The sequence below is a fragment of the Natator depressus genome, chromosome 18 (assembly GCF_965152275.1).
Source record: "Natator depressus isolate rNatDep1 chromosome 18, rNatDep2.hap1, whole genome shotgun sequence".
NCBI lineage: Eukaryota > Metazoa > Chordata > Testudines > Cheloniidae > Natator > Natator depressus.
This window is the reverse complement of record NC_134251.1, coordinates 16,747,062-16,762,066: the sequence shown is the minus strand read 5'-3', so window position 1 is coordinate 16,762,066 and position 15,005 is coordinate 16,747,062. Positions and strand designations below refer to the sequence as shown.

At 41.4% G+C, this 15,005-nt stretch overlaps 1 protein-coding gene across 1 annotated transcript in view; it reads left to right on the top strand.

The window, feature by feature from the left end:
* SSU72 (SSU72 homolog, RNA polymerase II CTD phosphatase) overlaps positions 1 to 14,333 on the top strand; it is a 62,441-nt gene extending 48,108 nt beyond the window's left edge. The window contains exons 3-5 of the mRNA XM_074975442.1: positions 7,482 to 7,621; positions 11,859 to 11,977; positions 13,784 to 14,333. Coding sequence (XP_074831543.1) covers positions 7,482 to 7,621; positions 11,859 to 11,977; positions 13,784 to 13,885 — 361 coding nt within the window. The 3' untranslated portion in view covers positions 13,886 to 14,333. The remainder of the gene's footprint in view (positions 1 to 7,481; positions 7,622 to 11,858; positions 11,978 to 13,783) is intronic.
* Positions 14,334 to 15,005: the final 672 nt, after the last annotated feature.

The window sequence follows — 15,005 nt, the reverse complement described above, 5'->3', positions numbered from 1 at the left end:
GTGTGATATTGCAGGAGTTCTTTTAATAAACCTCCCTTTTTGCCCTTTCACAGTGCAGTAGTAGGTTAATGCATGAGGAAATATAATAGCATTGGTCACTAGCTTTGGGTTAGATCTTTCAAAAGCCATTTTTTCTGATTTCTGTGATCAAGCCCTTTCACACTTCAACAGAGGGGCAGATTTTGATCTTGGTTACCCTGATGTAAATTTGGAGTAACTCCCCTTGAAGTTAATGGAGTTAATTACTTCTGATTCTCCCTGGTGTGAAGTGTGGAATCTCGCCTCACTTTGCGATGTCCAGAACACATCTGTTATGTGGTATCTGAAAGTTCTCTAACAATCTAATTCTCTTGTCTCAGCAAACTTTGCACTCTTTTTTTGCCATTTAAAGTGCTTAAAAGAAATCTGCCACCATCAAGTGCAAAGCTTTTCCCTAATCCTAACACCAAAAGAATGGGCTCTGTTCAGGCTAGCTGCTTTCTGTGCTCCAAATCTCACTAGAATATCTGGTGCCCTGGCCAAGATCACAGCTTCACTGTTGCCTTGCTACAAAAGTAAAACTAGAGTTTTACATCATTGTGAGCTTGTATGGTGGTAATTTTCCACGCCCCCCCCCCCCCCCCCACGAGCCGTTTTCCTTTAATGCCACCTTGTCTTTGTTCCTGAGCTTCCTTTTCTCTTATTTTTCCCCTTGTGGTTCCATATACGAAGTGTACGCCAATTAAAATCCTAATCTCTAAACCTGTGGATACCATTTTCAGAGTTGGGTTAGGTCTGGCCTACAGCTGTGAAGATGCATCTTTAATGTGGGGGGAGAGGATAGAAAACATCTGGATGCTGAGTCAGCTTCTGAGGGATCTCTTCCATTTAATGCAGCTTGACTTAGCATCGCTTCAAGGGTCTGAGTGTGAGGCTCACAGTGACTTCTATCGTCTGTGATGGTAATGTACATTTATTCCCTTAAAATCTCTGTATTTCCTTGTTCCAGAATTGACAATGGTCAACTATACGGGAACCATACAGAAGAGTGTTATCCCACCCTCAGAGAAGTTTGCACTAATACATTATTTTACATCTCAGATCATGCTGTTTACACGAAGAACAGAATATTACTCTTACTAGACGCTTTTGTAAACTTTGGGGAGAGAACCTAGCCTTTAGTACGATCAACTATGCTCTAACTTTTTCTTAAAATTTAACTTCTGAAATAGAATTTAGAATAACTACAGTTCTCAAAGGTGGTGAATAACTTTATTGTGGTATAAACATAAACAGAGAGCCTGGACCTAACACATTCAAGCCATACGTTTTTTGTTTTAAAAACCAAATCCCCAAACCACTGTATCTGTATTTTATTACATGATTCACTCTGTTTAAACGTATTGTCATGTTTAGTACAACTTTTGAAATAGTTGCAAATCATAGAACTATAAATCTTTAGGCCTCTGGAAAACTGTAAATGGCGGAATTGGGAATAAGAAAAAGGACACACGTCTAACTGGTTAGAAGCACAAAGTCGTACAAGAGAGAGATTACTGAAACTTGAATAAAGTGAACTTCTTTAAATTTTTAATTTAGAAATTTTCAGGCTAAGTAGCAGAAATACATCTTTTAGATGATTTATTGAAATAGGAAGCAAAAATATTTAGATAAACTTAGAATTTAGATAAACGTTTTAGATAAATGTTTGCATAAAGAGAATTCCAACTGAGAATGTGTAAAAAGCTCGGGTTCTGCTGCATTGTCTTTAAGTATCTACTCATTCTCCTTACACTGGTTTAACATTGGCACAATTCCACTAACTGCAATGGAGTTACTCCAGATTTACATTCATTTAAGTGAGAGGCGAGCTGGGCTCATTAAGTAAGAAGAAAGACAATGCAGCAACAAAGGATGGGAGAACCCAGCAGCACAGCTTGGCCATTGGCAGTGCTTCATGCTAAACAAATGCAATATAGATCCAGTCCTGTAGAAGTTATTTTGGGTGGGTGTTTAGAGAAAGTGATTGCTTGATCCAGTTTTCTTAACCAAATCACCAAGGTTTGGAAGCCTAAGATTGTTTTAATATTTTAGTAGCTGACTAAACCTTTTAATGATAGGACATTGCTGCACTCTTCAGAGTTGGCTACAAAGAATCCCTGTTGATGTCTTAAATAGTAAGTTTTAATTCCTGTACCAGTACTATATAGCAATAAACCAAAGTGTCCTCTTACTATACAACACATGGAATATCAGGGTTGGAAGGGACCTCAGGAGGTCATCTAGTCCAACCCCCTGCTCAAAGCAGGACCAGTCCCCAACTAAATCATCCCAGCCAGGGCTTTGTCAAGCCTGACTTTTAAAATCTCAAAGGAAGGCGATTCCACCACCTCCCTAGGTAACGCATTCCAGTGCTTCACCACCCTCCTAGTGAAAAAGTTTTTCCTAATAGCCAACCTAAACCTCCCGCACTGCAACTTGAGACCATTACTCCTTGTTTTGTCATCTGCTACCACTGAGAACAGTCTAGATCCATCTTCTTTGGAACCCCCTTTCAGGTAGTTGAAAGCAGCTATCAAATTCCCCCCTCATTCTTCTCTTCTGCAGACTAAACAATCCCAGTTCCCTCAGCCTCTCCTCAGAAGTCATGTGTTTCAGTCCCCTAATCATTTTTTGTTGCCCTCCGCTGGACACTTTCCAATTTTTCCACATCCTTGTAGTGTGGGGCCCTAAACTGGACACAGTACTCCAGATGAGACCTCACCAATGTTGAATAGAGGGGAACGATCACGTCCCTCGATCTGCTGGCAATGTTTCTACGTATACATCCCAAAATGCCGTTAGCCTTCTTGGCAACAAGGGCACACTATTGACTCTCATCCAGCATCTCGTCCACTGTAACCCCTAGGTCCTTTACTACAGAACTGCTGCCAAGCCATTCGGTCCCTAGTCTGTAGGGGTACATGGGATTCTTCTGTCCTAAGTGCAGGAGTCTACACTTGTCCTTGTTGAACCTCATCAGATTGCTTTTGGCCCAATCCTCTAATTTGTCTAGGGCCCTCTGTATCCTATCCCTACCCTCCAGTGTATCTACCACTCCTCCCGGTTTAGTGTCATCTGCAGACTTGCTGAGGGTGCAGTCCATGCCATCCTCCAGATCATTAATTAAGAATATTGAACAAAACTGGCCACAGGACTGACCCTTGGGGCACTCCGCTTGATACCGGCTGCCAACTAGACATGGAGCCATTGATCGCTACCCATTGAGCCTGGCGATCTAGTCACCTTTCTATCCACATCGTGACATCAGACTCTAAGCCTTCTACTGTGCTGCGCGTAAGAATAGCTTCTTTAGTGTGGATGAAAGCGTGACTGTGTGTTTGAGAGGAGTAAGAAAAGGAGGTGCCAGCGTGATATGTAACCTAAACACGTTCAGGCTGGTACTTCCCCTGGCGTCGGCATTGAGCTAGACTTTGAGGTGGGAATAGTCTGAGCTCAGAGTCGTCTGTTCAGCACGTGCACGGCCAGCTGTGCTGAATTGCTTGTGAAGGTTTAAGATACGTATTGCTAACTATAAGGAATGAAGGAAGACACTCACTTTGCTGAGGACTTGCCTGTATGTATCTGCAACTAATGCTAATAGCACAGAGTTAGTGTGCATCTCTGTGTGTTTGAATTCTATGAGTTGGGAGGTTATGAATAAACTGATCAGAGGGGCAAACAGTGGGTGGGCTTATTCTTGTTTGGGATAAGGTGGGAGGACAGAGTATAATCTTCTATGAGATGATCTCTTGAAAAACAAAACTTTAAACTAAGTTGAGTTTGTTTTACTGTTCATTGTGATCTTTTTGGCTTTGTGTGGAATGAGTGGTGGACAGCTGATGAGTTGAGTTCTTTAAATTTTGCAAAGACCTAAAGAGTTTTTCCGTACCAAGAAATGAACACCATACATCTTTCGTAAAATTGAGAGACTGCTCATGTAAATAGCTTGTGGCTTATTGACTAAAAATTAGTACATAGTGCTAAGGGTACAGGAGAAATTAGGTGTGCATGCAGGCAACATTTTCTGCCTAGAGTCAAACGCATTTGAGCCTAATTCTAATTATGCTTTTCAGTTTCACCTTTGTGGGATTCCATTGGCTTCAGTGGAGTTACTGTGGCATGAGATCAGAATCAGGCCCATTATAAAAGGCGGTGGGATCAAGGATGTAAAATGGGCATAATAGAATTGACAAGCAGTGGTTTGTCTAGGTTGAAAACATCCTGGAGAAATGCATATGCTGCTAGTGTTGACTTGCTGAACATCACAGTGGTGAGGTTCCCGCTGGAGCTGAGAGCCAGCATTGCTGTTCAAAAGTCAAAGGAAAAGTTTGTGTACACCATCTGGAGAGGTGGCTATGCCAAAAAATGTGTCTGGAATGCATAGGGGAGGAGACAGTGGGGGTGGGACACTGTGTGGGCAGAAGAGGAAGGTCTGACTCAAATGACTCAAGATATCTGGGCAAGCATAGTGGAGACAGTGACACAAGTGTCACACCATGAAGGCATATTGAAATTCACCCCAGCTTGTGATGAGGGAAAGAAAACAATCATGAGTACATAATGCAAACACTCACCATTACCACCTCCAGTTGTTCAACGTGTGGTATGTTGGTTTTTTCAGGTGCAATGTGTATAATAAGAGCATATATGAAAATGGCATAAATCTTAAAATACTTGTTTCTGGCCTCTTATTCTGTATGTAGGCAGATGGCCCCTGGGAGAAAGTAGCTCTAAGTTGGCAGAAGAGGTAAAACTTGACTGTGGGCTTTTTAGTAAATGTAATTCCCTGACTTAGTGTTCAGCAAAGAAAGCTAAAGGACAGATGCTAGAGACATATTTTATCTTAGAAAGGAAACATACCCAGGAGAAACTGATATTGTGCCAGAGCATGTGATTAAGAGAGTATGTAGACTGAAAAATCCAGGACCAGATGGGATCCAAATCAGGATTCTGAAGGAAGCAGAAATTGGGGGCATACCTGATAGATTGGAGAGTAGAAGGAAAGCATATGTTTTAGGCACATCTGGGGAACTAACATCCATTAAAACAGAAGCATGAACAACATGACTCCCAAAAGGAAGAACGTGGCTAGTAAATCCAGGGGAGCTTTTCAAGGATGTAACCAAGAGTGACCTGGTGAAACTATGGACCTAGTAAGTGCTGTAGAACTATTTGAGTGGATAACTAATTGGCCATTGTAGACCAATCATAATTCCAAGTAGAAGCGTTTTTGGAGAAAGGGATAGCGCAAGGCTTGGGGTGATTTTCATTAGTGATCTGGAAGAAGGAAACATTGCAGTGAGATGACAATTGGCTGAGGATATAAAAAGGGCAGTGCCAATCTTTCTTTTGCAGAGCAAAAGACATTCAGAAGAATGTTGTCTGTTAAGCAAGTGGTCTGGACAATTCACTGCAGAGAATGTAAGCTGATAGTGAAAGACCAAAATAATAAAAATAGACTGTCCACTCTATCTACAGCAGAACACTGAGTAGGCAGAGGAGCTGGGGTTAATTTTTGATGCAATTCAAAACTTTTGTTTTATTAAACATCAGAATTCGGTGTTGAGGAGGGCATCGGTGAGCATCTGTAGGTTAGAGGAAGTGACTTAATGCAGTTCCTTCAACACCACTCGAGAATGGATTTGGGATAGTCTGAATAGATCTGGTTACCCAGGCAGCAGAGGGGAATTTTAGAACTCACAGGATAACGAGAATGAAAGATTCAGGGATTTGAGTCCTAAATTATTTCAAAGAGTTAGAAACTAGATCTTTAGAAAAGAAGTTAGAGGGGATCTGGGAGGAGTATGAATCTGTAAAGAATGTAAAAATGGATAAGTCACTTCAATGTTCACAAGATTCAAGATCAGAAAGGGTCTGGCTACTAAAGAGGGGAATTTCTTTACACAAAAATCACACATTTGTAAATGGTGCATCTTTACACTGGTAATAACCAGTGCAAACTTGCATTCTCCAAAGACTTGTTTGTAAGTATCACTGCTTTTTCTAAGGTGAGAGGAAAGATGTGCATTGGCTAATAGGTTTTCTTCTATCAACACATTTTTGGTGTTCCTTCCTAATCCACGTCTGAAACTGCTTCCAGAGAGGGTTTTGCCTAGGGGCTTTAAGTTTAACCAATTTATTTGAGCATAAGCTTTTGTGAGCTACAGCTCACTTCATCGGATGCGTACTGTGGAAAGTGTAGAAGATCGTTTTATACACACAAGATCTTCTACACTTTCCACAGTATGCATCCGATGAAGTGAGCTGTAGCTCACGAAAGCTTATGCTCAAAGAAATTGGTTAGTCTCTAAGGTGCCACAAGTACTCCTTTTCTTTTTGCGAATACAGACTAACATGGCTGTTACTCTGAAACCTGGCTTTAAGTTTGGTTTATTACCTTCTGAAAATATCTATTTTTAGAAATGGAGTGTCTGGAAATAAACAAGTGGCCTTTCACCTAGGTTTCAAATTATAGCAAGACTTTGTATGTTGAACAGTTTAAAAAACAATTGAAAAAAATCCTAGAGGCCTGATTCTGCAGTGGTTTGACAAAAAGCATAAATGAGCCACAGGTTAAAATGGCCCTGTATGCTGGCATATTTTACTGAAACCGAATGTTGCAGAAGCCTGGGAAGATAATGATGGTGTTGACAGCAGTATGTCCCATTCCTGTATGGAACTGGAATGCAGTGTGTGAATCCTGGCCCTGAGATTAGTCATACCACTGTAATAGATACTAAGCAGCAGATGAAATTCATCCCTTTCATATGGAGACTGTATAAAGTTCCAATAAGCATAAATCAATGTCTTTCTCCAGCACACCCAGGCCTGGTGACATATTTTCAAGGCACTTTTCTCCTTTGGATTTTTTAATTCCCTTAAGAAGATCAGTTATACAAACCCAGTTCTGAGTAGGTCCCACACATTTTTGCAACTAGCATTAAGAGCACAATATGACTGGCTTGTAACATACAGGCCCTTACTGTGGGAAATATTGTATGCAAACGGAAGACATACATTTTTATGTATATAAAACGGGTACATTTCATTAATTGTTCAAGTATTGTGGCTACGGAACTCGCTCTATAAAAGACAGACGTTTCTTAAAGCTTCTTCATTTTCAGAGCCTTCGAGGGTGATCTTTGCTTCTGTACTGACAATAAATTTCTGTGAAGGTGGCTGTGTATTCCAGAGACTGTGTGAATTTTCCTGATTGGGTTGTTTTACCAGCTTTTAGGAGATTGCTGTAGAGTTCAGTTAAGTTCATTGACCTTTATATTTTCAAATAGGAGACAACTTTTATCTCTTCCTTGGGTGGGTTTATGGGGTTTTTGTTTTTTGTTTTGGTCCTAATTATTAGCTTCTAAGCAAACAAGGGCAAATAAAGAGTAATGGAAGCATTTACTTTACTGAAAATACAAAAATTTACTTTCCAAGTTACTTAACTCTAGAAACTTCAGATATACACAGAATGGGATTTTACACATGTTGGACAGAAATAAGCGAATCAAGCCACGACCAGAAAGATTCCAGAACTGCAAAGATGTGTTTGATCTGATTCTAACTTGTGAAGAAAGAGTCTATGATCAAGTAGTAGAAGGTAAGGACCTTGGATGGTTAAACTAAGTTTACTTCAATTACCCTTTTAGTCCCTCTCAAATTGGAAACATCTGTATCCAACCCATCTGGCGTCAGCTGGAAGATGCATCTGGGAAAAAACTAGTGGTCCCTGATCTGGGGTCAGATGTGTCACAAAGGTGATGGCTGGCTGGGAAAATGCCAACTATATCTGTAAAAGATGTTAGTGGGGTGTGCAGGTGCCTTCAAAGCAGGTTGGTGGGATTGGAGGAGCTATCCTGAAGGTCAAGTACATTTACAGACTAAGATTCCAAAAGCTTCTGAGGTCGGAATCCCAGCAGGCTGAATATGGTGCATCCTGTCTTTATGGAGAGGGCGTCGCCTTGCAGGAGAGAGATGCAAGACAACCCTCCTACCTACTTCCCTGAAAGCAGAAGTTGCCATTTGGAAATGAGTCTATACAAAAGTCTAGGTGTGTCAGTTGCCCCATCTCTACTACAGTTCAGACCATGTTAACAGTAACCAAGCTCTGGCATAAATATGGCGAACACTGGTTCAGTGTGTCCACACAGCAGTGTCTCACCAGCTATGTTGGCCTGTCCACATATCCAGTTATGTATTATGGAGCTGTACGTTCTAGGAGAGCTGCCTAGATTTTCCGCAGATTACTGATTCAGCTGAAGACTGCCAGGGGCAGAGGGTTGTGGGTGCTCTTCTATCAGAGCCGTGCACCATGTGATATTTTCCCCCCATGCAAATCCTGGCAGTGGGAAGACTCCTAGACTTTAAGGCTGATCATCTCGTCTGCCCTCCTGCACATTGCAGGCCACAGAACTCCACCCACCTGCTCCTGGAATAGACTACTAACCTCTGGCTGAGTTACTGAAGTCCTCAAATCATTATTAGAAGACTTCACATTACAGAGAATGCCCCATTTACATTAGTTTAAACTTGCAAGTGATCCATGTCCCATGGTGCAGAAGAAGGCACCCTCCCTCCCCCCCCCGCTAAAGAGTTCCTGCCAGTCTGACCTGGGGGAAAATTCCTTCACAACCTTAACTGGTGATCAGTTAAACCCTGATCATGTGTGCAAGACCCTGGAAAGGCCAGACACCTGGAAAAGAATCTTCTGTAGTAACTCAGAGCCCTCCCCATCTAGTACCCGATCACTGGCTGTTGGGGATATTTGCTACTGGAAGTCGCAGGTGGGCTACATGCCACTGTAGGGAGTCCCATCATACCGTCCCTCCATAAACTTATCGAGCTCAGTCTTGAAGCCAGCTAAGTTCTTGCCCACACTGCTCCCCTTGGAAAGCTATTCCAAGGCTATTAGAAATCTTCACCTAACTTGTTGATGGCCAATTTATATCCATTTGTTCGTGTTAGCATTGGCGCTTAACTTAAATAACCGATCTCCCTCCTGGGTATTTATCTCTCAGATATATTTATAGAGAGCAATCCTATTTCCCCTCAGCCTTCGTTTGGCTAGGCTAAACAAGCCAGGTTGTTTGAGTCTCATCATAAGGTAGATTTTTCCATTTCTCTGATCACCCTAGTAGCCCTTCTCTGCACCTATTCCAGTTTGAATTAATCTTTCTTAAACATATGAGAGACCAGAATTGCACACAGTATTCCAGATGAGATCTCACCAGTGCCTTGTATAATGGTACTAACGCTTCCCAGTTTCTATTGGGAATATCTCGCCTGATGCATCCTAAAATTGAATTAGCCTTGCTCACGGCCGCATCACGTTCACGGCTGATAGCCTGTGATCAACCAATACAACAGGTCTTTCTCCTCCTTTGTTGCTTCCAACTGATAAATCCCCAGCTTATAGCAAAAATTCTTGTTGTTAGCCCCTAAGAGCATGAACTGGCTCTTTGCACCATTAAATTTCGTCCCATTGCTATTAATCCAGTTTTTAAGGTCCTCCAGATCTTCTTAGCTAGCTAGGCAAGGTTAGAGGGTCCCATCTGCATTTCAGCAGACCTGCATTAGAGCCTAGTTACTGCCTGACAATCATGTTACAACCCTGTCCATAAGCAGGGTTGAAGCCAGGTATGCCAAAACAGTCAGAAGCCATGGGCTAACAGCCTTGGTGTGGATATATAGAGTCAGCTCCATTACAACCTGACTATAAACTTATTAAAAACCATAGCTTGGATGATCCCATAGTCTGAGAGCTATCTCCAGTGCTTAATGGTATCAAGAAATGTTAAATTTGTTTTTTATTGAGAGAAGTGGAAACTGGTTCATGTTACACTAAGTAAGCAACCGTTCAGTTGCCAAATAGTGAATGCTTAATGCTTACACAGCACTCTCCGTGCTAAAGGCCTTTAAACAATCCTTATAATGTGCCAGAGAGGTAGAGACGTGCTATCCCCATCCTGTGGATGGGGTAAACCAAGCCAAGAGGTGACATGCCCAAGGAAATGGAGGTTCAATAGCTTTCTTGGTGGTTCTTTCTCAGTTGAAGCCCTCTTTACCTGTTTCTCTTAATGCTGTCACAGAACAGCTGCCACTGTTGACAGAGCCCAGCTGAGTATGCCAGAGGGGCTGTTGGAGAATCTTGAGGAGCCTCATGGGCATATGCCGCCACACGCTGAAGGCTAATGCAAATGTGATGGTGCTTAGAAGTGAGAGTGGAGGCAGGAATGGAGCAGTGTAGCAAAGTCACTAGAGGAGCTTCTGCTGAACTGTTGCCCTGCATTTATCTTTGGCCAGCATTGCCATCACCAAATATGAAGGACGCACTCTGCTTCGTTAGAAGAGTCTCTTTACTACTCCACTGGAGACAAAGTTCCTGTCTTAAACATCCCTACAAATGCTGTCCCTTAAAATTCAGAGTGCTTGGCTCCAACTAACGGTAAAATTAGCCTGGGGAGTATAAAGCTATAGTATAGATGTAACAGTGCTTTGCATATACATGGTGCTTTTCAAGGGGGATTGTCCTCATGTTACAAATTGGGGAAACTGAGCACTATGAGGCTAAATCATTTGCTTGAAGGTATATAGTCAGTGTCTGTACCAGGAACAGAACCCAGCCTCCTCGGTAACCATTCAACATGCAATATTCCATGAATCATGAGGAGTTGTCTTTAAATTCATAAAGCAGCCAATAAAATCCAGTATCTTATATGTTTAAATAAAAGTTTTTTTGCCTGCCTGCCTAGTCCCACATCAGCATGTTGCCAGCTCTCCAAAGCACTGTCTATTTCCTTTGGGTTTCTGTCAGTTGTACTATTGCAGAGCTCTGGGGGCTTTAAGGGAGCTGGCTTGGACCCAGTTTGGCTTTTACGAGAGTAAGCGCCCTGAGATCTGAATGAATTGCCACTAAACTCAGCATGCGCTGCTCGCAGAGAACAGCCCTTGCACTAGTATTTTAGAAGAGCGTTTTCTCTATATGAGGGTCGGTGGTGGCAGGCAACTGCTCATTCAGTTTCCACATTGTGTACCTCTTTCACAGTGTGACGAGACTCTTCATAATTGGCAAATGAACGAGGGTTTGAGTGCTGCTGCATAGCTCCTGCTATGAATGGATGATGAAATGTTAAACCGGAGCCTTTGGCTAACTTTGCCAAGCTGAGGTTGCAGGAGGTGGGCGGGAAGGAGAGCCTCTTGTTAATGCAGAACACACGACTGGAAGCTTTATAGAGTAGTGAGGAACCACACTAATAGATATTCCACAGCCTTGCAGAATATGCTTCCCTGGGAAGTGTTAACTTTTTTGATCTGTGAGTGAAACACATTAAGGCCAGTTATTTCAAAAATGACTAGTGCATTTGAGCCCTGGCTTTTGAGACACCTTAAAGGGACCTGACTTGCGGAGGATATGTGCACAGAATTCTCTGAGAAACAGGCCTCTTTAAGGTGTCTCAAGTTGAGTACCCAAAATCACTAGTTGCTTTGGAAAATCTTTGCCTAGGTCTTTACGATCATCCAAGTAAAGGCTGGGCAAGTAACTTTTGTGCTTGGGCAGGTGAACTCTTGTATCCTTCTGGAAGGTTCAATTATTTTATTTATAGCCAATCTCCTTTTGCTTCACTGAATACTTGGGGGTGCTGCACAGCAAAATAGAAAAACATAAAATAGCCTGACCTCTTAAAACAAGATTCAGGGAGGACTGAGACAGGACAAGACCTGTTTCGTTACTATAGCCCTCTTTCCCCATAAAGGCCTTACAAATATTTTCTTGGATGTCCATTTAAAGCCTGATGGTTTTCTGAAGTGTTGCTGTTTTGTGCGGTGTTCCCAACTAGATCTGAATTCCAGAGAACAGGAGACATGCCAACCCGTACATGTGATTAACGTGGACATTCAGGATAATCATGAGGAGGCGACTCTGGGAGCTTTCCTTATTTGTGAGCTATGTCAGTGTGTAAGTATAAAGTTCTCATGCCATATGGGCACCTTGGACTTAGCTGATTACACGGTTTTTTTTTAAATTACTTAAAGATGCTTCTTGGAGCACTGCCTGTGGTAGGTGATTAACCTGGGTGAATCTTTACCTAAAACAAAATCCATATTGACAGACTGATGTTTCCAGAATCCTTCCTTAGGATTCTCTTCAGAACGGATGTGCCTAGATGGATGAATCATCATTGAATGAATGTTTTTCTAGGAAAAAAAGTTTAAAACAAATACATAATTAGCCATGGGCATTGTGCTTGAATGAATACGCGGTTCTTTTAGCTACTATTGTTTAAATCCAGTATTGCATAGCCTGCACGCATCAGCACTTATTACACATTGAACCCCAGATGTGCTAACACTTCACTGTGTGCATGGAAACCGTATATACTTACGGGTGCTTATGTCCATTACGACCCAAGCTTTTACTATACAGTGATTATGTTTAGATGTTAGGTTCTGAGGTGTTACAAGAATGAGGAGTGCATCTTTTCGGAGGGTTGCCCAGAATGAATCCCTCATTTGTGTGTGTGGTGGGGGAGACGTAAAATGCTTAAGCAGCTGGTACCTTCTACTTTCCACCTTCAATATTCTTAGCCGTACCACCTTATTTAATCAACACTTGTATCTTTGCTGGCTGATGCATTAAATTCTAAAGAAATCTAGCATCGTGTCCACGAAGGCAAAGGGAAAATTCTTCCACAAGCTGATAAGCCTTGATATTCCACTCTTATGGCAGACTGGTATTCCACAGGAAGTCTGGTCTATTCTCTTGATGCCACACACACACTTTCAGTCTCCAGAACCTTCTGTAGGCTTGATGAGATGGCAAAGCTCTCAAGTCTCCTGTGTGTGCTGTGGAACTTCCACCTAATGTGGAACTTGCCGCTATTTTGATTCTTTCGCAGGGAATACTGGGTGGGGTGGAGGAGAGGTCTCCTCGCATCGCATGATCCAGGAACATGCTCACATGTAGTGCTGCCGAGAATATGCTCTAAGTAAATTGGTTTGTTTGTTATGCTATTGTTACCCAGTCTGATCGGAAGAAAAATATAACCAATATGTTGAGTGGGAACTAGAGGGGCTGTAGATGTAACTTTCTTAAGTCCTATATAGTAGCTCTCGGTCTTCTCTTTTGTCTGAGGACAAGACATAATTCCTGGCCACACTAGTTAGAAGCCTCCACTGCTAATATAGGTACTAGGGGACGAGGATCACAATGTAGATGGGACCTTGACTGTGTTTTGTAATCTGGCTCAAGTCTTGGCTGTGTGTTGAAATAGGATTAAGGTGCCATCCGCATCGCAAAATGGGACAAAGTTGTAACTAGGTCAGGGGCAACGGTATTTAACCTGCTGCCTTGCACAGTGGTATTTCTAATGTATATGGGGCCACTGTGTTTGTTTGAAAAATGGTTCTGATTCCAGTGTGAATATGGCCCAATGTGCCAGTCTGTCTGCCTGAATTCCTTTGGGGATTTGTTTTTGTTGCTAGTAGTGAACTCAACAACCAAGCTGCATCTTTAGTAATCAAATGTGGTACAAATTACATGTCGATATTATAGTTGCATGTTATTTTGTATGTTAAAGAATACATATGTGTATCTACATATTGGGTGCATTCTTAGGATTACTGGCAAATTGCCAATGAAGTCCTTAATGTTTTATAATTTGGTCCGATTTAGAAATAAACCTAAACAAAGGAGAGCTGCCTTGTTACAAACTCCATCAGCATCATCTGATGTCAATTACTGATGTGTTCTTCCTCTTCTTAGATACAGCACACAGAAGATATGGAAAACGAAATAGATGAGCTGTTACAAGAATTTGAAGAGAAAAGTGGAAGGACTTTTCTTCACACTGTCTGCTTTTATTAAAGCACATCCGTCGCTTAGGCCTTAATGCAGATGAAAGAAGCATGTGTGTAACGTTCTGACCATACTGTACTTTCCTGGAAGATGAACTTCGAACTTTTTTTTGTTAATAATTTTCCTTTTCAGTGTTTGTTTTTACGTTTCAGGTGTTCTGCCACAGGCAGGCAGAGAGACCTGCTGAATTGTACATATGAAAATGAGAAATAAAAATATACATAAAGGCCACCTATTTAAAAATAAAAATCAAGATTTTTTGAAAATCCTACTTTAATTGTTGCAAGTGGGATTTTAATTATAAAGAGTTTTTCTTGAATATGATACAGTTTATATTGTATTTTTCCAGCTTACCAATTTATTTTATTTCAGTTGTGCATTTTTTTTTCTTCTTTTAATATAATTGACTGAATGGCTGGAATATGCAAAGATGTGAATGGGAAATGAGTATCTGTATAATATTAGATATGACATTGGAAGCATCCAATAAAAATGAAAATCTCTATTTCCTCCCTATCTTTGTTTTCAGAACAGAAGCTGGATACCTGCATGTTGGTTCCTTGTGATGAAACTAAAGGTCTCTAAAAAAGCATTAGAGAAAGTGGGGTCAAACAAATGAATGTGTGTTTGAGGGTATGGCACTGAACTGGGACTTAGAAGTTCCAATTTCTAGTCCTGGTTCTGCCAAAGATTTCATATCTGACCTTGGGCAAGTTGCAGAGTCCCTGCTCCTGAAGTGAGATGCATTGAGGTCAGTGAGACTTCATACATGTGCAGGGATTTGCTTGTGCACATCTCATTGCAGGAATCAGGGCTTTAATCTATTTCTGCCTCATTTCCCTGATATGTCACTTATAACCAAGGTGTGCTATGTGAGGATGAAATAATTACTTTAAGGCCTTAAGATACTATAATGACGTGCCACAAGTAAACAGATGTGTTCCATATGAAGAATGGGAAAGTGTAAAACCTAGAAATAGGAATGATTTAATCATAAAAGGAAATTGAGTGTTTTTTGGATCTAAACATTCCCTCCTGTGTTATGGTCTCAAACAAGGTTAGTGTTTCTACTGGCAGGCCAAAAACTGACCAGTCACTGGTCATAAAGGAAAAGCAAAACGTAATTGTA